This window comes from Mus musculus, chromosome 3 (genome assembly GCF_000001635.26).
Source record: "Mus musculus strain C57BL/6J chromosome 3, GRCm38.p6 C57BL/6J".
NCBI classification, from domain to species: domain Eukaryota; kingdom Metazoa; phylum Chordata; class Mammalia; order Rodentia; family Muridae; genus Mus; species Mus musculus.
Window position 1 is genome coordinate 52999525 of NC_000069.6, and position 26628 is coordinate 53026152.

Genomic DNA, 26628 nt, shown 5'->3' on the forward strand with positions numbered 1-26628 from the left:
ACTTCTTTTCTCTGTGTGCCCGTCTGTTTTCACAGAGTGTACAATTTATGGAGGTCAGGGACACAGGGCACATTAAAGATTTTATTAGAAGAAACAGAACACTTATGAGAAGGAAGGGCTGTAACCCCTGGACTTGAGGAAGTCGGGTCAAATTCTGGTGCCTGTGTTTATTATTCTGCTTTGTAAGTGATGCTGACAAGACAGCATCCTACATACAATGGAATAAACTTAGACCACACATTTCTAAAAAAAAAAAAAAAAATCAAAAACAAAACAAAACAAAACAAAACCCTGGAAATAAACAGCGCTAGCTAGTTTTTACAGAAGCTAGGGTAATTTTGGAAAAGGGAACGTCAAATGAGAAAATCTCCCCACCAGATTGGCTTGTGGACAAACCTCTGGTACGGGTTTCTGGTTAAGACTAATGTGGGAAGGCTCAGCTCTCTGTGGGCTGTGACATCTATGAGCAGGTAGTCCTGGAATTTATAACAAGGCAGACTCAGCAAGCCAGAGTGAGCAAGCCAGTAAGCAGCCCCTCCATGGCCTCTGCCTCAACTCCTGCCTCTAGTTTCCAGTTTGAGTTCCTCTCCTGACTTTCCCAAGAGACTGTGATGTAAGAGGGAAGAAGTCTGTGGCAGATGCAAACTCTGGGATCCACGTGCCACCTCTGCCTCACTTGACCCTTGCGACAGGCCCACGTGAGCATACTGCAGCACAGCAGAGTTCAGCACTGGGACAAGGCTGACATGAGGTCTGGACCTGCTGAATCCAAATCCTGTCCTGGCATGGCAAGTAGTTTAGCAGCAACAGCAACAGGTAAATATGTTCATATTTGGATTAATCATTATATATTAGTATGAAAAACAACATCACTCATTGATTTCACTGAGCTCCTAAGAGTGAGCCAATACTTTGTGGTCAGATCCCTGAGAACACAATGAAACCAGAACCTTTACCTTTAGAGGCCGACACACACCCTCGGTGATATGCCCAACGACTTCTTGGATATTTTCTTTAACACCTAAAATTAAGTACAACATAATTATGCTTTCCCAAGTTATACCTGACTCTATAAGCCTTAAGAACCATTCAACAGAAACACCATTGAGTAATTTCATGAATGGCATTTAAAATAAACAGCAACCCTTTGTTAGGCTAGGTGTCTTTAGGACATTACAAGTTGTAGTTTTTGATCCATGTCTGATGGTGTTGGTGACTGGCATGTCTACAAATGTTGACAACTCATGTGAATGATGTTAACATTTTTGTGAGGCCCCCGAGTATGACCCGAGAGCTGGAGGAGGCCTCCTAAGTGCAGCATGTGTCTCTGAGAGCACCTCGCTCTGAGAGCAGAAGGCTGAGAACTGACACTGCAACCCAAGGAAAGGCTGACACTGCTCATACTATTACCAGGCAGGATCCACTTAAAAGGTGAGGCGGACAGGTGACCACTTTCATTTTCAGAGTGAGGCTTAGAATGTCACCTAATTTATCTTCAAGCTTTTAAACATTGTCTCTCATATAGACTTCTCTGTAGAAACCTTGGAGGAAGCACATTTCTTCTTTCTTTTTCCTTTGGGGAGGGGACATGGCCAACTATGTAGCTCTGGCTAGCCTTGAGCTCACTACATGTAGATCAGGCTAGCCTCAAACTCACAGAAATCCACCAGCCTCTTCTACCTGAGTGCTGGGAGTAAAGGCACGTGCCACTGTGCTCCATCTGGAAATGCATTCTTTTACACCTGGGTGATAAGGATAGTAACAAGAAAAAAAGTGCCGACTTTGGCTGGCACGATGGCTCAGGCCCATAATCCCAGCACTCAGAAGGATAAGACAGGAGTGACAGTTTGAGGGCAGTCTGGGATACACAGTTAGTCCATGTGAGACCATGTCTCACACAAACAAAAACTGCAAACTTTGTACCAATCTAAGACATATGCTGCATCAAATCTCAGAACTGAAGAGCTGAGTCTGACCACAGTAATGTATGTCCACACTACGCCAGCCAGTCAGACAATACCAGCAATAGTATTTCTTTCTACTTTCTATCGAAATCAAAACACCTGCAGCCTACACACTAACACCCCAGGTTCTAAAAAGTCTCTTGTAATGGCTGTTCTCAGAGACTTGACCAGATTTTACAATTGCTCAAGACACAGATGTTTTGTTATATCTGTGAGGGCACTTCCAGTGTGGTTTAGCTGAGGCAGAAGACTCTAGGTGTGGACAGAGCTCAAACTGATTCCAGTGGGAAAAGGAACAGTGTGTCCAGTGCACACGAGCTCATCTCTCTGCTTCTGACTGTGGATAACCATGATGGAGCAACTGCATCATCATCTCTCTGCTTCCAGACTGTGGACCACTATGACCAACCACCTCCCACTCCTGCTCCTATGCCTTCTCTGCATGAGCAACACTCAGCCATTCACTGCATCCTTGCCTCTGAGTCTGATGCTGAGGGTCTAAGCCAATGTATGCCTGGCACTCCAGCCACATCTTACCAGAAGGCAGCAGGGCACTGGAAGACAGGCAGACCCTAAACTTGAATGGCCAAGCAATAGACGAAAGCACAGAAATCTATTAAGTAAAATGGTCGGGGGTGGGGTCTCTAAGGATAACAAGATGCTCATGTGGCATCTAAGTGTGAAGTGTTTATCTCTGTGAAGACAGCAAGGGAAACACAGAAGCCACGTGCATTTTCTCTATTAGGAGCGCACTCACCCTGAGCAGTTACATGCTTTAAGAGAGCTTCCAGATGTTCCTTCTCAGAGGCAGTAGCTTGATGGAGCCATGCCAGCATGTCTCCCACATACCTAAAGAAAACCACCTGTTAGTAAAGACGCTCCAGGGGAAAGAGTCTAATCCTCTCCTAGGGTCAATCACTATACCTCAGCGGGTCATGGGAGTGCATTTCAATGGGCCTAGGTGTACCTCCTGGCCCTCCTCTTGTAAGAGCATCAATAAACCCACGAACAACAGTGCTTCGTCGGGCCGTTCCAAATTCATCTAAGGTATACCTAGAAGAAACACATGATGTGAGAAATACCTATTTCCCCTAACAGACACTTCAGTCTACTAGTATCTAAGATGAGCAAGACAGGAGAGCTTTATTAGGCACACCCTCCTCGAGAAGTACTATCTCGCAACTAAAAGTTATGAGTCATTTTAACACGTTGAAAATTCAGTCAAAAGGTACCAATTTTGCTCCTTCAAAGAAGGAATGCTTTGGACCAAGAGCAACGGCAGTGGTGGTGGCAGCGGTGGGGACAGCGGTGGGGACAGCTGGCCTGGTCCCACAGTGGCTAAGCATGGTGCTCCGAGCACACACCTAATTCCCAGAAGCTCATTAGAATGCTGCAGCCCAAATACCAAGGCCTTTGATTCATATTAAAAATTCTCCTTCTGTTACTCTCACTTAGCATCCAAAACAGATCCTAAATTGCTGATTGTTGAAAGCTTATTTTGACTCAAATGAGACATATTAGTTGTTCGGTACATTTATTAACTGGCTATGTATGCACAGCAAGTATCTTTTACATTAGAAGTTATTCATCATTGATGAAAATGGGGAAATTTTCTATGGTGGAGGAATGGGACTGACAGAGAAGGAAAGCTATGAAGCAGCAGGGGGATCTGGGTTAAGTGTGTGTGGATGGATGGAATCTGTTCTTGTATCCTAATATACCTGCCATCCTTTATGCCCTTTTAGAGTCCATACACAGCAAAAGTTATAAAGTCAGCAGATTCCATACCACCAATTTTGAAATCCCTGAACAGTATTCTACCAGCCTAAATATTAGAAATAAATTCAATAACTAGTGAACAAAATTTACCAAAGTTTCCTCAAGATGTCTAAAAGAATTACTTTCTTAGGCTACACAGCTTTCTGAATTATTTATAGCTATAAGGAAAACTCCAACAATGTCAGAGCATTTCTGGGTGCTCTTCCTGGTCATATTATTCCCAACTGCGAGGGAAGAGAGTGGAGTGACAGACAGTGGGAGTTAGGAACACGGACCTCTCCTGTGTTAAGATCTCTGCAGATACATCGGGGCGGGGGGAGGGGACGTGCAGGGGTCAGACAAAGCTGTGCTCTGCTGCACAATGTCTTCCATTTGCTTTCTCTATTTTAAGATAAACTAGAGCCAAAACTTCACTTCCATCACACCCTGGAACCACTCAGTGTTCAGAAGGAACATGTGTATCGGGCCTGGGGAACACTGGGATTTAACCTGTACAAGAACGAACATGAAGTCTCACTTAACATTAAGGTCAATCCTCCTGCAGGATAAATGTAATTTAGGAAAAAATAGCATGAGGCAGAAAGGACCTTCAACCATCTCTAGACATGGAACATCTTTCTTAGAGACAAATAAAAACTAAATAGGACTTTCCCAACAAAGGCCAAAATTTCAAAATGTAGCTTTTATAAGACTGAATGTTCAAAATACATAAATATTCTAAACTTCTGTTCCAAAAGCAAATCTAAAGAAAATAATACTGTAGAATCTCCTTTTTAGAATGCAACACAAATTCATAAAACAAAATAAAGCATCAGTTTTGTACAAGATCTACCTCCTGAGGGAGGTAACGTATACTCTTCAGGAGAAAGGGTTAGCAATATATTTTAATGGTGGCACACGCCTTTAATCCCAGCTCTTGGGAGGCAGAGGCAGGTGGATTTCTGAGTTCGAGGACAGCCAGGGCTACACAGAGAAACCCTGTCTCAGAAAAAAAAAAAAAAGTGTCTATACTCAGCTTTAAAAGCAGTATGTGTGCACAGCTGCTCGGCACAGCTGCTGTGATAAAAACACTCTGACCTATAGCAAACCTGGAGAGAAACGACTTGATTTTAGCTCACAGTCTGTCACTTCTGGGAAGTCAAGGCAGGAACCTGAAGGAGTTCACACCACACCACACCACACCACACCACACCACACCACACCACACCACACCACACCACAGTTGAGTGGGAAGATGCACCTACTGCTGCCTCATTTGCTGCTTTAGCTCAGCAAGCATTCTTCCCTCTTACTCCGCTCACACTCAGTCCATTTGGTGCCACCACATCCAGGTGGCCTCCTATGGCAGTTAACAGTCAGGACAATGCCACCTCACCCTGGTAGACTCTCAGCCACAGCCAGCATGGTGTGGATAATTCCACTCTGGGGCTCTCTTTCCAGGTGGCCCCAGGTTGTGTTAACAATGAAAAAGTAGTGATTGGTACAGTGGTTTATTAACAGAGCACATTAGCATACAGTTGAAACTACTAAGAAATACAAACCAGGCAACTTTCTCAAGGACTTCAACTGACATTTTCTTGTGCATGGCATTTATTCACTTGAAAGGGCTACACACTGCTTAGATGAAGTTCCTACACTGCCACCTGCTGTTAACAGGAAACATCCTACAGCTGACACAGGCACTGAGCGATGATTCCTTAAGAAAAGGCAATTTTCCCTTTCTCAGCATTCACCATAGCCTAATGAGTGGTCCTGAAACCTACTTTCCTACTCAACCTCCAAACATTGCTTACAGCCTTCCAGGTTCTATCACTCTTGGTGGTCTGTGCTCAGCAGAGCAAGTCTATGTTTCTTTTCTCTTCCTCTACTGTCCTTGTTGGCTTATAGACCCCTGCTTAGGCTGCAGTCTCGGCCTGTCTCTGCACTGGTTAGAAATGTCTTACATTCAGTGACATGCCCAGCATGAATTAGGCACCTGTGAAATGAGCCCTCCACGGCCCTGGGAAACAGGCACCATTACCATCCTCACTGCAACTAGAAACAAAGGTGCACAGAGGGTTAAGGGCTCCTTCAGGATATCTGACTCAAGAATCTACTCTGAAAGCTCAGTACCTGGTGCCTGGGGAGATGGCTCATCGAAAGAGGACCTGCCACACAACCACAGGGATCTAGGCTCAGGCTGAATGTGTGAGCTCTAGAGTAAGTGAGGGATCCCATCTCACAAAAACAACAATTATAGTAGTAGTAGCAACAACAACAATAATAATGATAAACAAAGTTCAGTGGTAAGACACCCAACATTGACCTAAGACATAAATCAATCTAGGTGCCCATCAACAGATGAATACATTAAAAATTTGGTACATATGTAGCACAGAGCATTAATAACCACAAAGATGTATGAAACCTTTTCCTTTGCAAAAAAAATGGATGGAACCAGAGATGTCATTTTAAGCAAAATAAGCCAGACAGATAGCCAAGTTTAGCAAACTGTAAAAATAATCCCCTACCTCTAAAAACCCTTCCTCTGAACCAAGGTCTGCTAGGAACTGAAGGGGCAAAGGAAGTAGGACAGACGGACGTCCCCGGTATACACGGAGTGCCTGTCTGGGAGTCCGCAGTGAAGCACTGAAAACTTTAGTCTCTGAACAAGGACAGACTGCAGCTCACACAGCACTCACTTAGAATCAAGTCCACATGTCTAGGAACCACAGACTGTAGCAATCACTGCCAGTGCTAGCAACTGCAAGGGGACTGCAAGCTGCTCTTCAGCAGTCAGCACCGGCTCATACGTGCACAGCCAGTTCACCCCTCCCCAAACAATTCACATCTTCACACCCACGACTCCCCCCCTAGTAGAATATTCTGCTCCCCCCAAGAAAACACCTCTTCAACCCGGGTGGGGCTCACTGTACACGTTTCCCTTAGGAAGTGCACCCTGATGGACATCTTCCTCACCTATCGCAGGACACTTGGGCCACCTGGGACATGGCATTCAGACCATCAAGGACCCATCCTATTAAAACAGGCTTGTGCAGGGCGGTGGTGGCGCACGCCTTTAATCCCAGCCTTTAATCACTTGGGAGGCAGAGACAGGCAGATTTCTGAGTTCGAGGCCAGCCTGGTCTACAAAGTGAGTTCCAGGATAGCCAGAACTATACGGAGAAACCCTGACTCGAAAAAAACAAACAAACAACCCCCCCACCCAAAAAACAAAAACAAAAACCAGGCTTGTTTCTATGATGTTCCGAGGTTAAAGGAGCTGAGGGAAGCGTCTGATTGCTTCCATCCCTAGCACGCAGAGCAGGGCCTACCCTGTAACATGTAGGTGCAAGCTGCAGAGGCTCTTACTGCACACAGCTGGCCTGGCCCAGCATTCGTGGTCTGTGATGGAGTCATGGAAACCTGGATGAAAGGGGACCCTCAGGGGTGGCTCTGAATGAACCCCTGGTGGTCCCCAGAGCATCAACACCTGCTGTCCTCACAGCAGCTTTTACTCTGCTCCAGAGCTTTATAAATGCACTGACTTTTGTAAGATACAGAGTTTAAAAATCAACAAGTTAAATGCATATGGTCCCCACCCAAACCATTAGTCTGATGATCTTAGCTGGCAGTTACAAGATCAGAGACCTGAACCTTAAAAAAAATGCCTGGCTGTAAATATCCTCTTGTCTTCTCAGAGAAACTATATTATAATATCTCACATGGTCATCTTCTCCCAGGGCTGCGTTGCTGTGGGGCTTTTAGTGATGTACAATCCCAAAGGAGTTGATGAGATGGCAAACTGATTAAGCCACTCAGCTGCCACATAACCAAGAGACAACTGTACTGCAGGGGCACCCTGTTCTTCCCTTTATTGCATACAGTGTTCAAATAACCTGGTGCTACACACACTGCGTGAATCTCACTGAGCAGCAGTTGGGCACGAGTGCCATGAGTCAAGGTAGTAACAGAAGGCATAGCAGCAGCACGGCTTACTTGTATAAGACAGGCCTGTCCTGCAGGGCTTCCATGGCCTGGGATAACACCGCAGACACATCACAGGACTCTTGAGTCAGTGCTCTGCACTCGCCTGCAAGACAATCAGCACTGTAACTCCGGCAGTCTGCTCACAATGCCCGCCCTTTCCCTCCACAGCAACCACTATTTTACCTTATGCCTCCGTTTCTCCTACCAAGTGCCTGCAAATCCCCTATGTTCAAAGAACTGAGGACTGACTGAGATGCTGAGGCACCTAAACATGGCTCTGCCATCTCCGGGCGCCATGGTTGCACAGCTGGCCTAGATAGCTTACAAGTTAAGGGAACACAAAGAGACAGGAGGCAACGCCCCATCACTGAGGAAGTACAGTCCAGCCACAAGGATAAGACAAACATGGGAAAAGTTGTATCACAAAAGAGCAGCATGTCAATGCATGCTAACTATCCCAGTGGCCGCCTTTCAGTGATAGTCACTATGCCACAGTGGGTGTAGACCGCTCCAGGGGCGCATGGAACCTCGTGCTGTCTTGAAGACTAAGACTTGGATGCAGACAGAGAAAGAACAGTCCACATGAGAGCAGACTGTATAAACAGTAAGAGAGGTAGAAAAACAAGGAGACTCGACCTTAAACCAACAAAAGACCAGGCATCCAGTACACAGGAGCAGCCAGCTAACTGGATTAACTCCAGCCCTTGCACCAGTCAGCTGTGCTTACTACCAACCAACTAAACACTCACACTCCACTCAATGTAACTGCAAACACCAGTCTATCTTACAGGACCACCAGGACCTGAATCAACACTGGAGACATCTATGGGACTTTTGGGTCTAGGCAAAGTAAGCTCTGAAGATGCCACAACTCAACTTCCTGAAACCTGTGAATTACTGCCTTACGTGGCAAAAGGAACATGGCAGATGGCCTGAAAGTAAAAGACCTTGCTATTAGAGCACGTTCCCAAACTGCCTAAGTAAGTTCAGGGTAAGCATCGGCCCTAACACAGAAGAGGATGCCATTAACAAGCCAGAAGTAGGAAACAGGACATGGAAGACGGGAGGGAACTGACCAGCCATGTGGGCTGTGAGGATGGAAGAAGACAACAATGAAGATGGATCACATGACTAAGCAAGTAGTGAGAACACTAATGACAGCCAGCAAGGAAAACTCAAGACTTCATTCTTGCAAATGCAAGCAGCCAACCAGTTCAACACACAGACTGAGGAAGGAGAGAAACTACCTGAATAGGGCTTTTCCACACTGTAATGTTAGCACGGTGAGAACCACGCCTGACTTCTGACGAGACTGCCAATATGACACCCTCATCACTGCGTCTCAGTGCGTGGTAATTTACCACAGTTCACCATTCGTAACATTACAGCCACATAAACAGCAAGTGCTGCCCTCATTGATTTATTCAGGACAGAAGTGTCATCTTTGCTGTTTTCCTTTAGAGCAGAGACACCGTCTTCATTTATCCCCCTCCCGAGCAATGTTCCTGATAAACACACAAACACTGTATGTGAACATGCAAAGTTTGCTCAGCTGTGTAAAAAGCATCAGAGACAATGGAGAGGCGGCTCGGCAGCTAAGAGAGCATGCTGCTCAGCTTCCAGCACCCGTGTCCGGAGGAGGCTCACGGCCACCTGTGCCCACCTCCTGGGGGTCCCACACCCCACCTGGCCTCTGTGGCACACACACCCACATGCATACTCTCTGCACACATACAAACACCTTGTAAGAAATCAAATAAAGGCCACGTGAAATTTTAAGAATTCAATATTAATACACATGGAAAAATTTACTCACTTTGAGCCCACCGGTAAAGTCTTTCATAAGCAGTTTCTTGAAGCAAGGCCATCTGTTCCATAATCTCCAAACTTAAGTGAAAATTAAAAAATTATTAGAATGCAAACTTTAGTCAACAGTTGTACCTAAGAATTTATTCAGGTTTAATTACATAACAATTTAGCCCTTACTAACTTTTTATCATTTTATGGAATTTTTTTAGTAATTTGTTTACAATTAAGTTGTAACTTAATTCTACCAGCTAATTCCCACTAGTTTTTTTTTTTTCAGTCAAACACATGAGGCGATACACTTCCAACTTTCCCAAAGGCTAATGAAGATTACATTCCTATTGCAAAGACCATCATTTCAGAAGCCAGAGTGACTCTAATGTTTACAATGCAAGCATCACTGCAGCTAGCTCTCCAAGCGCCTACTCACCCTGCCGTCTGCTGGTTGGTTCGCAAAAGAACCTTGACGTCATTATGAATCTGTTTCACTCTTCCCAATGCCTTGAAAAAGTCCTTTAAAATTAAAAATGTCATTTAAAAAGCCAAACAAACCTGTGTTTTCAGGAAAAAGTACACTATTCTGAATTAAAAGATCACTACAAAGGTGAAACAATATTGTATTCTATTCTATTCTATTCTATTCTATTCCAATGAAGTCTTACAGATTTCATCTGCATTTATAGAAGGCATAATAGGTATTTCTTCTCATTTTAAGCCTGCCATTAATCTAGTGCCCACGACGTAACAAACACTATGCTAGTTGCCTGTAATAGGAAATGTGTAAAGACTAAGTCCCCGTCCTCAGCAAGCACACGGCCGAGTGAGAGGACTGCAGTCCTGGACTGCAAGCCTTGTGTCTCTGCTACATCTGCACTCCACGTGCATTCCTGCTCCCTCACCAGTAGGAGAGACTGGGAGATGCTTATCAAACAGATGGGACTCTGGACAAATTGCATAACTTTAAGGAAAAAGAGAAGAAATAGCATTTAAGCAGGCTTTATAATAGCATTTAAGAAATAGCATTTAAGAGGCTTTATAGGTCTGTCACTCAGCCTGCAAAGTGTGGCAAAGCATAAAAGAGAGAGAGAGAAAGAAATAAGCAAATTCCAATTTAAGCAGGATAAAGTTATAAAAGAAAAAATAAACAATGTATTATTATTTATCCTAATGAAAACAGGAATAAGGAAAACACATATATGCATCGTTTATACTGAGAGATGATATAACAGGCTAAATCTTTGTATTCTATGTCAGAAATATCCTATGTAGATCAGGCTGGCCTCAAACACCAGAGATCTGCCTAACTTTGCCTCCTACATGCTGGAATTAATGGCAGGTGTGTGCCACCATGCCAGACTGAACAACTTTGAAATAAAACCCCAAATTAATTAAAATATGTGCTTTAATTTCAAATTTAGAAATATTTTCACATTATCATTTCTTAGATGTGAAAATTCAGCTTTTAAAATCGCATCTTCCTTGTAGCATCTGTAATCGCTACACTCTAAGTGATCCTGGCAGACAAGAATGTACCTCAGTAACGGGGCCTCCTCTTGTACCGCGGAGGAGACTCATTTCATCCGAAGTCAGCTGGAACTTGGCCAAAAAGGCATCCACAACCTGTGCTCTAATCTCTAGTCTTTGGCTGTAACAGGAAGAAATATGAAGTACATCATGCTTCTGCACCACGACAAAGTAAATACCCGACTTAGTATCTTAGAGAACAGAGCAAAACTGTGAAAGATGCTCTCTCTACAAGAAAGCCTCGTTTCCATTTCAGATGATGCAGGATCAGCAGCAGCACGCAGGACTCCTAAGTAGCTGCTATTCCTCTGCCCTGCATATCTGCACACAGCAAAAGGTATTGTTCATAGGTAAAGGAAGAAATAACTTCACAAATGGCACCTGCACCAATTGACAGTCTTTTACAAAGGGTATTTTCCAAGATAGAAATACACTCTTGATTTCAAGCAATTTCTCTTACTTATTAACATATCCTGACCTCAAAGTTTTCACACAAAACACACAGCAAACAAAAAATTAGTTCTGTTCATTTCTACTTTATGTTACAAAGAGATAATGAGCATATAAGTCAAAAAAAGCTATGTCTCTAATTAAAATATGTGCCTACATTTCAAATGTAGGCAAAGGCAGTCAGATCTCTGGGGTTGGAGGCCAGTCTGATCTACAGAGAATATTTCAGATAAGGAAGGCAAAGATTTAGCCTGTAATAACACCTCTGGTCTTCCCCATTTGTGGTGGCTATTCTTGGCTGTCAACTTGTCCACATCTGGAATTAACTAAACCCCAAATGTCTGACTATGCCTATGGGGGAATTTTTTTCTTAATTAAATCATTTGAAATGGGGAGACTCACTTCCAATTCAAATCTCTGTGGTGGGAAGATAGACCCTTAAACCAGATCCTTTAAGGCGGGAAGATGCAGCTTTAATCTGGACACCTTGTGCTGACAGCCTATATACAGGACATGTTAGAAGGAAGCTCTTTCTCCCTCTTTGTCTAATTGCTCCAGCCTTCACTACCAAGTCCATTCCTTCACTGCCATTAGAGACTACTTATCCATGATTCCAGGGTATACTGACAACCAGCTGAGACATTCAGCCTTGTGAATGGAACTACTGGATTCTTGGACCTTCCATTCATAGACAGCTATTGTTGATTAGCTGGACCTCAGTAAGGCATTCTAATAAATCTCTTTTCCATAGAGACAGAGATTCATTTTATAAGTTCTGTTACTCTAGAGATCCCTAATATACCACTCTTTCTACTTGACACTAAGAATAATATTATAAACTATTCAATCTGGATGTAAGAGATGGGCTATCTGGCAATTAGGAAAAGAAACACTCTAGAGTAAAAGGCAGTCTGTAGTGACCAGGGGACCGGAAGAGTTTCCATCTAAATGCCAGCACTGCCTGAGCTCCCTAAGTAGCAACTCAGCACTTCCAGTGTCTGACCCCTAGGTCTGTATACATAATGGGTATATAGCAGGGCACGGTGACACATGCCTGTGATTACAACACTTGCCACTTGCGAGGCAGGGAAACAGGAGGACTGCAAATTTGAGGCTGGGATATATCTGTGACAGAGACTTTACCCAGCACATAAGAGTAGCAATATTCTACACTGAAAATATTCTGTTGAGAATTAACAAAGATAAGTATTAAAATTATACTCATGACAAGGTATGTCTGCCTTGTGTTACTTATATCTTTAGGTTGAAGACTTTAAATTCACAAAGCAAATATCTCTGTAATGAATAACACAAGATTCTAAAAGGGAAACAAAATCCAGGTATTTACTTGAACCGATCATGTAACCCCTAATGAATTCTGCATAGAGCTGACAGGTATATGCCCTACTATCCAAAAGTCATCTAATGGACTTTAATTGTCAGATAAAGGGCCAACCATCATTATACAGGTTTAAAAGTAATTACAAAACTTCATAAAATTCCTTGAACAGAAATTAACCATTTTATTAACAACCTTTTTCGGAGCTGTCTTTAGATTCATCTTGAGCACCAATTACCAGGCACAAAGACCTGCTCTCCTTGGTTTCATCAATTAAAGTGGTGCCCCTGCAGTCTTCACTGATCATACATCCTATCACTACAACTGATTCCAAATACCAGATACCCTCTATTCCAAAACAAAGGAATCTCTTACACCAAGAGCCAGGCATAATGTTCCTAATGACTGTTTCCATGCTGAAGTTGCCCATTAATAGCTTGGGAGCCTGTGTGCTCCGTGAGCCTTGAATCACATTCTACATTACCTCCGTTTTGACTTGGTATTATTTACAGCTTTCCATTTAATCTGCATTAATGAAGAGATGACTTACTTTTCCGCTTGCAGCTTAGTGGTCTTTACTATTAAATCTTGAGTCTGTTCTTTTGCTGCCTAAAATTGTAAAAACACCCAACATCAGTATATTCCAACTTCATTATATTTCATAAAGCTCAAATCCCCACGTCTTGAAGTTCAGACAAATGGCAAGGAGCTCAAAAAGGCCCAAGAAATTGGCACAGACGTTTCCCGGCTCATGAGCTCCCTTTCTAACAAGTGTCCCCTCTGAGTGCTGAAACTCCGAGGCCAGCAGGACCGGATGCTCTGCAGTCAAGCGGCAGCGCTGGGGGAGCATGCTGAGGCAAGAACGTGGCTCTTGCTGTGCTTTGGTGAGTTGCAGACTATAAAACCTCTAAATGGGGCTGTAAATTATGTCACTGGTATCTAGGGCTACGAATCTCAACAGCGCAGCTGATCGGAATCAAGTCTCAGAGCCAGATAACACAGGACCCGAAGAACAGGTGCTGGAGACACAGACCTGGTTACTCCTGCCCAAGTTTCATACCAAGAAATGCTCTCCTGCCCCCTTTTAAGCCATTACCAAAAAAAAAAAAAAACAAAAACAAAAACAAAAAAAAAACCACAAGTGAAATTTGGTGAAGAGCAACAAGCTATCGGAAGATTAGCCAGCCATCTATGAAGCAGATCCCAACAAAACACAAGTGGCCCAACAACAATCTCAAAACCCCAAACTATAGAATAGGACAAACCAGGCGCCAGCAGCCGGTGGATGGGCTCAGTGGAGAAAGGCCAAACCAAGGGCTCTCACGTGTTTGCGCTCTTCTGAAAACCGTAACGTTTGTAATATGAGCTCCTTACACACCATTACATGTCAGGTGTTCATACACTTTTGAAACCTCACTTTTCCCAGTGGCTACCTTAGAATCCAGCCACTGTAAGGTACCTGTAAGCGACTTGTCATATCCTGACAACAGCTGCTCATGGCCTGTACATCTTCATTGATGCTTTCAAGCTCCTGAAAGGGGAAAAAGTAACATTGACTACTGTACAGAGCATAAAGGAAAATGTCATTTTTACGCCACATCCCACAATTTTTGTTGTGTGTTGCATTAAAGATACTGGTCCAGTTATTTTAGAAGGTATATGAAAACAAAACAAAACAAAATAAAAAACTTAAACAGATGAATATCTGTTTACATATCTTAAGAACTTAAGAATAACCATATAGTTAAGAAATATAATAGTAGCTAGACCTAATTATTCCACATTTATATGTACTTCAAATTTATGTTTATATGTATGTGTGTGTGTGTTCTAGCTGTTAATTTCTAAGAAAGAAAAGATCTTAGAACAAAACAGTAAATGTGCAACAACATATGCAGGACAGTCAAGAGGCCTCCAAACAAAGTGACAGGGAGACAGTTCAGCTAACCCTGGACAGGGGGTTAGATTAGTAGCTGAGATGAACCAGTGCTTTTCAAAGATACCTACATAAAGTTAGAAGTCACAAACTAACATGCCCAGTGCCCCATCATTTCTTTTAAAAATCACTTTTATTTTCAAAATATAGGAGAGCAATTCCATGCAACAGGACGATGTTACTGTTGAGTGATGCTAGGCAGGTAGTCTACCACCTGAGCTACACGCACAGCCCTATTTATAGTCTCCATCTTAACGTTTACTCAATCACCTCCCTGTGCTCCCTGAGCAAGCCTACTGGCTACAGAACATCACAGGCCACCATAGGGAACCATTTCCTACAGACTGCGACACTGTGAATCCTCATGCACTCCATCCGACCCCAGCAGCATCAACTCGGGACCATTCCTGCTTCTCCTGTCTGCCCGCTTCCCCATCCATGTTTCCTCTCGCCTTATAAACCGAGTTATTCTCGGGCAATTCCAAATGTAATTTTATCCACGTACTTACTTATCCTCATGTCACTCAGAAAACCAAGTGTTCCTCTCCACCTCTGAGATTCTTAGCCTTCACTCAACGAGACCTAGTAAGTTTAGAACTCTTTTATCAAGTCCTCGCTAAAACCATGTTTATCACTTCCATCTGATTTCTACATTAATATGTCAGTATATAGCAACATTAACAATGTAATATTACTAGTCATGAAATATTACACAATAAAGAAAGCACAACATAATAAATAACATTGATCTTCATCCCATGGTTGAATAAACCACAGTCAAGCATGTTGAATTGTTATTCATGTTGAAATAATCACCTTGACCTGAAAATTATATACCTTAGGAGATAACAAAAGTAACCCAGTACTAATTAATTTCCAATGAAGAAGTGATCACCTCAGGTAGTGCATTAAATGAGATAATATCTCCTCTGGAAAACCATTGAAAAAATGTGATTTTTTTATTAAGAAATTACAATTCTTAACATAATTTCTCAAAATAAATATTGTAAGTTTTTAATAGAGGTAAAGAATTTAGAAATGACAATAATTCAAATAAAAGCTTTTAAGTTGGCTTCTAGTTGACCAGTACATTATCAGATACATTGCAATTTAATTAAAAAAAGTATCAAAACACCAAACATATAGCTCTCCATAAACACTAAAAGAAGTTACATACCTCCTTCACGTCTTTGAAGATGTTTACAAACTCCTCATTGATGGCTAAGCTTCTGCGTTCAATATCACCACGTAAATTTCTTCGAGTCCGCAAACTATTTTCAACAAAAAAGGCTGAAAGGGCCTTGAGAGCTTCCAACATCTCCTGCCGAAGTGACAACAGAGGGACATCATTGGGGCTGACTTTTCAGTGGTTTCCTGATATCCAGCCAAAACTCAATAAAATTATTTTCAATTGACTTATTTCCACTAAATGACTCAAAAAGTAATATCTGACTTAATTAATAAGCAGTAAACTTACTTCCAGGACACAATTCACAGTCTACTTACATATAGTTATATATGTAAAGGTAGTACACAACAGAATTGCTTTGAACTTTAATATATTTGTTAATTTTTACAAGAAGGTAATTCCCGTTTTTCATTTAACTTTATTTTACATCCTGACCAGTTTCCCCTCCCCTACTCTCCTCACAGCCCCTCTCCCCTCCCTCCATTCCTCCTCCATTTCTGAGAAGGCAATTCTTTATGTAGTATATGTTCTGAGAGACTGTAAGTGAATTGTCAAAGTGTAGAAAGTTATAGCACCAAGTATCATGAGATAAAAATATGTACATTTATACTGGTTTGGTGCAAAAGAAACTGATTTTAGTATGCCAATTATAAATCAATAGCTCAAACACCTTTATTAATTAAAACAGAAACCTTTACAATGGACACATTTTTGCCAATGAGTTCTGGATTCTGTGAACTCTTAGGGAGCTTCCAGTTGTTTGTGAACGTGTTTTTTCCTGCACAAAGTTGTCAAGATGCTTGAAGAAGTGAGAGCCAAAGTCAGATAAATGCAGGCAAAACTTTATAGCTCGATTCACTCAAATTGCAAAGAGTGGCTTGTGTGCCTGGCAGTTGGGAGTGCTGGAGAAACGGGTCTACTATGTTGACCAGTCCTTGCAGCAGGGTTTGAAGTACTGTGGTTCACAGGGATTCAGAAAGTTTTATTCATCAGACCCGCAGCAAATTTCTCAAATCAGCGACCATGACGTTTTTGTTTTGTTTTGTTTTTTCTCGCTGTTTTGTGGACCTAAGGTCCGCTTTGAGAAGCGCTTTGTAGTTTCTTCTTGATGCTAACACTGGGCTTGTCATCCCAAGCTGTCCTACTCAGTATGGCTTTTGGTAGCATGTCACAACCCTATCTAGCCCAGGGCTTTATTTATAACTCAGCATGTTAATGTTCTGTTTTTGACACACAGGAGTCAAATTCTTGTTGACAGCTTATTTTTACTTACTTCTATCTTTACCCACGTCTTTACGGCTCCCACCTTACTGTATTCTTTTGTGCCACGTAGGCACGGCTATACCTGGCTACTCAAAGCTGCAGGGGAGACAGCCAGCTCTGATAAGAGCCGCGAAGTACTGCTCTAGACGGTTAAGGGGAGGGCGTGCGGGAAGGAGTTCAAGTAAAGGACACAGCAAGAGCGCAAGGGCAGGGCACAGCTACCCCAAAAAGCGCTTCCCTACGCCTAGGACAGCAGCAGCTTCTGCCCGAGACCAGGGGTCCGCCCCGCCCCCTCCGGTTACCTTGTCATTTTCTAGCCGTGTCTCCAGGATCTTGTGCAGCTTACGCGACAGCGGATTGTTGGGCTGCGCGGGGGTCGCACCTGCCCCATTACTGAAGCCATTGGCGGCCCCGGAGGCGGGGACCGCAGCCACCTCCCCGCTGGCGTCAGCCATCGCTGACAGACCCGGCGTAACGGAAGCACTGCGCTTGTGCACTCACTCGCGCATGCGCACACCTGGCCGCGCATGCGCACCGCGATCCGAGACGCTCTACCTGCCCGGTTTACTTTAAAATCCTGGGAGGCGAGGACACGCTCAGAAGAGATTGGAGGTTGTCTACAAAGTGAGTTCCAGGACAGCCAGGGCTATACAGAGAAACCCCTGTCTCGAAAAACTAAAAAAAAAAAAAAAAAAAAAACAAACAAACAAAAAAAACCCAACAACAACAACAACAAAAAAAAGAGGTTGGAGGTTGTAAAAGAGACTTCAGGAATCTGAATCTTGAAAAAAAAAGCCAAAGTAATAATGTAAAATATGTAAAGTAATAATGTAAAGTATATGTAAAATATGCCGAAACCAGTAGCTGGCATGCATGCATGATCAACAGAACTGATTGCAATTAAATTTCGTTTATCTGAATTCATCATTCTGAAAAGCATCAATCGAAGCTAGAGTATTTGCCAGGGCTGCTGGTGTGCACTGACATAAATAATAAACAAGACAGTAAACAGAAGGCAATGAAGAGACAGAGGAAAGAAATGAAATGCAGGCCAAAGTGGTTACTCAAGAAGGCTTGGAAGGACCTGGCCTTTAATTTCAGATTTAAAAGAGACCTAGAGCTGTGAGAAATCTCCAAATAGGAGAAAGCCTACATGTAAAGGCCCAGAAACAAGGAACTTTGCATTCTCACAAACTGACCAAAGGCAGTGTAGCTGGAAAGCAGTGGGCAAGAAAGTGTTTCTCCTGTATGCATGTGTGTATGTGTGTATGCATGCATGCATGGATGTGCACTGTATACATGCAGTCCCAGTGGAGGCCAGAAAGGGCGTCATGTCCCCCTAGAGCTGGGGTTATGATGGTTCCAATCCGGGGTCCTAAGAACTGAACCTAGGTCTTACACAAGAGCAGCTGTGCTCTTAACCACAGAGCCATCTCTTCAGCCTGCGATATCACTTTTTGATTTACAAAACACGGTGACAATTATCAATAATGGCCATACTGTGATAGTGTTAACTGATCTTTTTTATTACACCTGCAAGTTCAGATTCACATTATCGAGCTAGTCTTATTTATTGGCAGTTGCTCTGTGGTAGCAACTCTCTCGCCATAACATGTTACTGGGCACAGGCACCCAAAATTTCAAATCTCTATATACTAATTCCTGCAATCTTCTTTAATCCTTTTCAGCTACTACAGCAAAATGCTCTATACTTGGTAGCTTACAAACAATAGAAATTTATTTCTGATTGTTCTGGAGGATGAGAGGTCCAGAGTCAAGGCACCAATGGCCCTGGGTTCTGCTGGGGTCCCTTTCTGTGTTCATGGATGGACATGTTTGTGCTACTAACCTCATCTGATAGATTGGAGGGATGAGCTGGCTCTCTGAGAGCTGTCTTATAAGATCATAACTAACTCGCCCTCTTCATCTAGTCATAGCTCAAGGTTCAGCCTCCAAACAGCAGAGACCAGGAATTCTGTGTTTGCATTTTAGGGAAACACAAGCATTCAGACCACAGCACCACTCTTCCAAGGATGTCAGACCTTGTAAACCTTATCAACTTCTATATGCCTTTTATATTCTCTTCAAATAACAACTTTCTTGCTACCACTTCTTTAAAATAATTGATTAATTCCCCCATGCAAAGTCTATAGCAATAAAAATGTATAACTCCTAAGTTCCTCATGATATGTAAATAAATAAATAAATAAATAAATAAATAAATAAATAAAATTCTGACATTTTTGTTCAGTATTTGCATGGGCGGGGGCCTTACTCCACTCTGTATTTGTACTCCAGTCAAGTCAAGATTTTGCTGTGCACCAACTTTTGCCTCAATAGCAGTAAAGTAACGATCAATAACCAATCCTATAGAAGCTGTTCTTTAAAAAAGAAAGCAGAATAAAATGGGTAAACACTATAGGTCTTATTCCCACAACTGTCACTAAGCTGTTGCTGGAATGCAAGATTTCTGTCTTTTCCAGACTGTTAGCTGACCAAGGTTTGATATCTGGTGAGGTGACTTACACAGTCACACAAAAAGAATCAGAGCCTTTGGGTGGTTCTGCCTGTATGAGGTTTCTGTGGTTTTCATTTTGCCCCAGAGCATGGCAGTTCTAGGAAATGGTCTGGTGATTCTCTAGGTCCCATCCTTGCTCCCATACTCCACAGGTGACTCCAGTTCCTCCTTAGGATCTGTCATACAGCCACCCGAGTCTCTCTTGGTTTGGTCACTCAGCATCATGAGGAGTTCTCAGCCTCTAGTTCAATGAGTCCCTGCTGATGCTCTATCTTAATGTCCTAATATCTTTCAATGCAAGACCTCATTTCTGTCAATTGCAAACACCAAGATGTCACCACTGGTTTAAGGTCCAGTATTGGTGTTACGAGGATGATATATTTTTGCAGACCAAGAACAATATGATGGGAAGTCCAATTCTACACACACACACACAAGCTTGCTTTGTTTCTAGTTTATATATTCTGACTATATGAGGTAATGAATCAATATGAACTCTAGCTAAGAACAGCATGGGCCCTAGACTAATGAGGTGCCATTTCTTGGCTGTTGCTAGCAGGTTGTTGGTAGCTTCTACATTATAGGGCAGTTCCCTCTTCAAATTGAAATACATAATAAGACTAATGAATTCCATAGGTCTAATACTTCTTTCATGGTAAAGATTTTTTTAAGATTTATTTATTTAGTATACAGTATTCTACATGCATCTATGCCTGCACACAAGAAGAAGGCACCCGATTTTGTTATAGATGGCTGTGAGCCACCATGTGGTGGCTGGGAATTGACCTCAGGACCTCTGGAAGAGAAGCCAATGCTCTTAACCTCTGAGCCATTTCTCCATCCTCAAGAATTTTTTTTAATGTAAGAAGAAAGTTGTATATGAAACTATAGTGAGGTAGAAAGTGTTCAGTAATTGGTGAGTAGCAGAAAACTAGCACCCTAAAGGATAACTAAAAAAACAAAATATGTCTCCTTCCCTAAAGAAGACTATGCAGCCAGTCCTCCTCATGTATGTGAATCTTCAGAGACTCTGCTTTGTTTGCCCTTTGTAAATTGGGTGCTCAATAGTGAATGACAGGTGTAAGGACCTACCTGCTGCTGAATCCATACTTTTAACACTATTTTACTTTGTGCACGGGCCCCAACGGGTAACTAGGAAAAAGGATAATGGATACTCAGAGTTGGTGTAGTGTGGCCTCTCAGAGGACTCAAAAATGTGTGTGTGTGTGTGTGTGTGTGTGTGTGTGTGTGTGTGTGTGTGTGTGTGTGCTGATCCCCAGGATGACTTATTGGGGAAATAAGAAGGCAGGTCATAGAACTGCAGGAATGATGAAGACCTGGATGGAAATTAACCAGCAGTGTGGGGTCTTGGGGATGAACCACTGGACAGATTTTAGGACTACTGGCCATTTTTCTGCTTTTGCACAACATTCAAAGTCTGGACACAAGCTCACTTTGGCCACGTGCCCATCTATTGATCAAGACTCCATGATTTACAGACCCAACCTGACATCATACAACTCAGGAGAGTTATTTCTAGTCAATGTAATAACCATAAATTTGTGGTTTGTGACACAGGTAAGAAAGTAATCCATATAAGAAAGGTGCAAAATCCAACTAGGTAGTAAAGATATTAGTCACAGCACTAGCACCGGGAAGTAGAAGGGTGAGAACCAATTAACTTCAGCAGTCAGTGGAGATTGATTGCAACTCAGAGGGAGGCAAGTTAGCAATAAGATGTCAAGGACCCAAATTAGGCAGTTAGATTTATGAAAGGGGTTAGAGCAAGACTTGTGTAGGAAGTTGTAGTAAAAATAAAATAGCCAGATGAAGCCATTTGCAAGAAAGGGACTCTTTTCTACATTAATGGGTTCTGTGTATGACATGAAGTCAAACTTTCTGGAGAAATAGGCTCCGTCTGGGTCTTTGTCCAGAATCACTAAGAACTACATCAAACTTTTTGAACAGATGGAAGATAAATAACTTAGCAATTTTGGACTGGTGTGAAGATATGCACAGATGAAGACAATGCTTGAATCAAATCCAGGAATCTACATCTTCTTATGCCAAATTTAGAATGGAAAAGGCAAAACTAGGTCACACAACACAGAAAATACGAGAAAAGGAAAAGAAGCGGTCTTCACAGTGTATATCTCAATAGTATGAGCAATTTTGTTCTTAATTTTGGCACACTGAACTTGCTATTTTAGTTTTCTTTTTCTTTTTAAACCAATTATTTATTCACTTTAAATTCCGTTCACTGCCCCCTTCCAGTACCCCCCCCCATCACAGTCCCTCTCCCCATCCCCCAGCCCATTGTCCTCTGAGAGGGTGGAGACTCCACCTAGGAATCCCCCCAACCCTGGTGTTAGCCTTCAAGGCCATACATACCCAATAGTTACCTAGAAATGGCCAGGTATATAAGGACTAGTCTGGCCTCTCTCTCCCCAATCCCTCCCTCTCTTTACCCCTCTCTCTTCTTCCCCCTCCCTTCTCTCCCTCCCTTCCTTTCCCTTTCTTCTCTTCCCTCTCCCTCCCTCCCCCTCCTCTCCCTCCCTTTCCATCTTTGTCTTCTCTCCCCACATGTTCCCCTGCTGGCCTCTTCCATTCTTTCTCTCTCCTCTCTTTCTGTCCTCCCCTGTCCCCTTTCTTTCTCTGCCTCTCCTTCCTTCTTCAGACCCCCTTCCCAAGTCCCAAATAAACTTCTTCCTATAGTAGGCCTGTCACCTGTTGTACAGCTGATACCTTGGGGGAATGCCTCAAGCATGGGCCTGCTAAGGCACCCCCTCCCGATGCATCATACTTCATTTTATAAAATATATCACCTGGTACATCAAGTCTCTACAGTGCTAGACACATCCTCTCTCACGGAGGCCGGACAAGGCAGCCCAGTTAGAGGAGCATATTCCAGACAGGCAATGGCTTTAGAGATAGGCCCCACTTCAGTTGGGGGACCCACATGAAGACCGAGCTGCACATCTGCTATATATGTGGGGGGAGGGGCTATTTCAGCTCTTAAAGTTTTAATTTTAATTTTTAAAGGTACAGAATTAATAGGCACATTTTGACAGTATGGTAGCCCCCACTTTAACTGCAAGAGATAACTTCTAAAATCCCTAGTAGATATCCGAAGTTGTGGATAATACAAAACACTTCATATGCAATTTTTTCTATACATTTACAGATTTCCTTCTTTCACGGACACACAAACATGGGGTGGCTAATCTTGGTTGTCAACTTGATCACACCTAGGGTGATTTAAAACCCAAGCATCTGGGGACTCCAGTGAAGAGTTGCTTATCAGATTATCTCAAGCAGGAAGACCCACCCTAAACCTGGCGAAGGCCGCCTCTCCACATTAGAGGGGGCAGAAGAGGGAAGCCTTTGCTTTCTGCTTTCTTGTCCTCACTCCGCCTGGCAAGTTCATTTATCCTGTCGCTATAGCTTTGCTTCAGGGCTCTTACAACCCACTGTCTCAGGATTGCAGCATAGTCACTGCTCTGTGTTATATGTTCCTGGCATGTTACAAACATGAGATGCTGTGCATATTAGTATCTTAAACATACTGCAAGTTGTTGGCTGTAATCAAGGGGAAAATATATTTTCACATTTAGCATCCTACTAATCTGGACTCAGTTACCTTCATTATTCTGTCCTAAGGAAAATCAAATTTGTAAGATAACCTCAGATTCCTAAAACACATTCAATAAACTACAGGTGACAAGGATGCTATTGATACCAAGTGTATTAATATGTGGTATATTTTAGTTAAAAAATTTAGAAGAGAATTTTATGACACCGATCTAAAAGAATTTAGGTTGATGAGAAAATTGGCAAATATTTGCTAACAATGAAGCTCCTAAAAATGTACAAGTTGTGACTAAATTATTATGAATTTTAAAAATGCTAAGTAGGGCCACAAAAAACAAACACAGATGGCTAAAAGCAATTTGTTTCATAAGCACAGGTTTATGGCCTAGTTAATCAATATTTAAATTATATATGTGTAGTCCGGTTGTTAAGCCGTTTCTCCACAACTGCAAATTAATATTAACGAGCAATTCAATGACACCCAACAGCAGCATTCTGTCACTGTGCTAGAGCAAGCATTGATTTTAATTGAAAATATTAATGTTGTACAATTCTGTCAGTTTAAGGACATAATTGTTCAGAAGCAGCAAGACCTAAGTCTGCTGTGACTCTCATGGATCTGAGAGCCAAGCCTCAATGGTGACTGGTTAGCAACTGCCAATCACTTTAGGTGACAATGAAGGGTTTACACACGCATTATAAATAGCTGATTCTGTCCTGACTTGGTGGTAGTCTGAGGCCAGTCTGCTTGAAGAACTGTCTGCTGTCTAAGATGGTCTGCTTTATTACGGTCAAGCAATTCAATCATTGCGCCATGGACACTGTCACTCAATCCAGCCGATAGAGAGATGAGCACAGAGAGGAGTCTGGGAAAAGCGTGGCAATGGACCGGCAGCCTCTGCGATCCACCATCCAATGAGAGGCCTGATTAAAAGATGGGCTGAAAGTTGCCGGGGACAGAGTGAACCTGGGTCAGCTAACACTGGAGTAAGATGTACCAGCATCAGGACTACAAATGACAACCTATGCTGGTGTGGGCGTGTCAAAACAGAGCTCTTATACGCCAGTGGTGGGAATGTAAACAAAGGCAGCACTGGAGAAATCAGTCTCTCGAAACCTAGAGCTAGAAATGCCGTACGGCGCAGCTATGTACTGTAACGCCTGGCTGGATGATGGCTGATCTTGATTTTCAAATTGACTATACTTGGAACCAAGTGAAACCCAGGCCCCTGGGCACTCCAAGAGAGAACGTCTTCATCATATTGCATAAGACAGGCATGCACATCCTAAATACAGGCTACATTTTCCACGGCAGCCCATGTACAAGAACATAAACAACGAAACTTTGGTGTTTTGCCTGCTTGCTCTCATTCTTGCTAGTAAGTCTATCTGTCCTGGTGCTGTGGCATGTCTTCACCAATAGTCTTCACTGCTTCTTCATGATTTTACAATGAAAAATTTAGACTGAAATTAGCATCTCTCCAGGAATTTTCTTGGAGTCCAACACCAGACTGGAACTGCAAAGATACCAACCTCATGGATTGAACAACCGCTGTATAATCTGCCTATTGTGAGACAACCATTGTTGGACTATCCTGACTACTTCCTGTAAGCCAGTCTAGTAAATCACACACACACACACACACACACACACACGCACACACACTCTTTCTCACTCTCTTCATATGTACACATACACACACACACATATATATAAATGCTTACATATATACTATATACTATATAATGTAGAATTATAATATGTAACATATACAATATATTATGTGCAATAGAGTATTGTATATAGTATATAACATAATGTATGATATAATGTATAACATATAGCATATAATATAATATGATATATAATATATAACAATATAATATATAGTACACAATATATTTCTATAATTTATTTTATATTTATATGTTATATATTTATCATGTACATTTATATTTCCTATATTATTTACATATTTATATTACATATCATATTTTTATACTTTATATAATTGCATATGTTACATATATAATTATAACATATATACCAGTTCTGTTCTTTTAGAGAACTCTAATAAAGCATGTACCTACTGACCTTTACCTTTTACTCTAGAGACACTTACAGTGTTTCCCTGTAGAAACACATCCACGTTCACTATTGCTCTACTCACTGCTGTTAGGAAATGGGATCAACCTGGATGCCTATCAACAGATAACTGGATTGCAATAATGCGATCCATATATACAGAGAATGTTACTCCACTAGGATGGGAAGTGAAATCATCAAATCTGCAGGGGAACAAAGTACCCGGGGGAAATATATTGAGTTAAACGACTCAAACTGAGAGTGACAGAGCTTGTGTGCTCTCTCTCCTGACTGGAGCCTACCTTCACTTTTCTGCTTTGTTTAGTCTGTTTCAGTTGGAGCCCAGGTGAAAGCCAGTAGACTAGGAAGAGGCCTTGGTGGTTATGAAGGGGAGCCATACCCAATAGGTGAGACAAATGTACTCAGGTGGATTTCTGAGGGTGAAGACCATGACCAGCAAGGGGAGTGGGAGTGTGGAAGAGATGACGAGAACTGTATGGAGCCCACTGTCTCACAGACCGACTTTAAAATAGTGGATGTGTAGTGGATCACAGGTGACTTGAAAGATGAGGTGTGAATACTGAGGGTAAAGGACTAAGTTGGGGAGAGGGAATAAGAGAGAGGAGGAGGTAGTGAGGGGTTAAACAAAATGAAAGGCCTATAAACAAACAAAAACAAACACCCTCATGGAAACTGATGGCTATTCTAAGTTGTCAACTTAACTACATCTGGAATTAAATAAAAACCCCAGTCGCTGGGCACACCTGTGAGGAATTTTGGTCAGAAGACCCACACTAAATCTAGTCCACACGCTCTTGTCGCAGACTATAGAAAGGACAAGGAAGAAAACAGCTTTCGCTCTTTGCCTGCTTGCCCTCACACTTAACTTACTAATGTTAGAAACTACATTTCTGGGATTCCGGCATATTCCGAAGACCAGCTGAGACATCCAGCATCATGGGCTGAACAACTGCTAGACTCTCAGACTTCACTGGGAGACAGCCATTACTGAACTGGCTGGACCACAGCCTGTAAACCACTTTATAAATCCTCTTTTATACATAGATTAATTCTATCAGTTCTGTCCCTCTGAGAACTGAGACTAATACAGAAAACCACTAGTTAGCAAGCAAATTTCAAAGTATAACTTTTAAACGGTTTGTGTGTGTGTGTGTGGGGGGGGGGGGTGCTGGAGAGATGGCTCAACAATTAAG

The 26628-nt window shown here is 42.4% G+C and overlaps 1 protein-coding gene across 1 annotated transcript in view; it reads right to left on the bottom strand.

Moving 5' to 3' along the window:
* Cog6 (component of oligomeric golgi complex 6) overlaps positions 1-17699 on the bottom strand; it is a 35101-nt gene extending 17402 nt beyond the window's left edge. Inside the window, exons 1-11 of the mRNA NM_026225.3 lie at positions 17522-17699; positions 15945-16088; positions 14291-14362; positions 13382-13440; positions 11052-11163; positions 9949-10031; positions 9529-9599; positions 7722-7815; positions 2889-3017; positions 2722-2813; positions 957-1021 (exon numbers count right to left, since the gene is read on the bottom strand). Coding sequence (NP_080501.2) covers positions 957-1021; positions 2722-2813; positions 2889-3017; positions 7722-7815; positions 9529-9599; positions 9949-10031; positions 11052-11163; positions 13382-13440; positions 14291-14362; positions 15945-16088; positions 17522-17674 — 1074 coding nt within the window. The 5' untranslated portion in view covers positions 17675-17699. The remainder of the gene's footprint in view (positions 1-956; positions 1022-2721; positions 2814-2888; positions 3018-7721; positions 7816-9528; positions 9600-9948; positions 10032-11051; positions 11164-13381; positions 13441-14290; positions 14363-15944; positions 16089-17521) is intronic.
* Positions 17700-26628: the final 8929 nt, after the last annotated feature.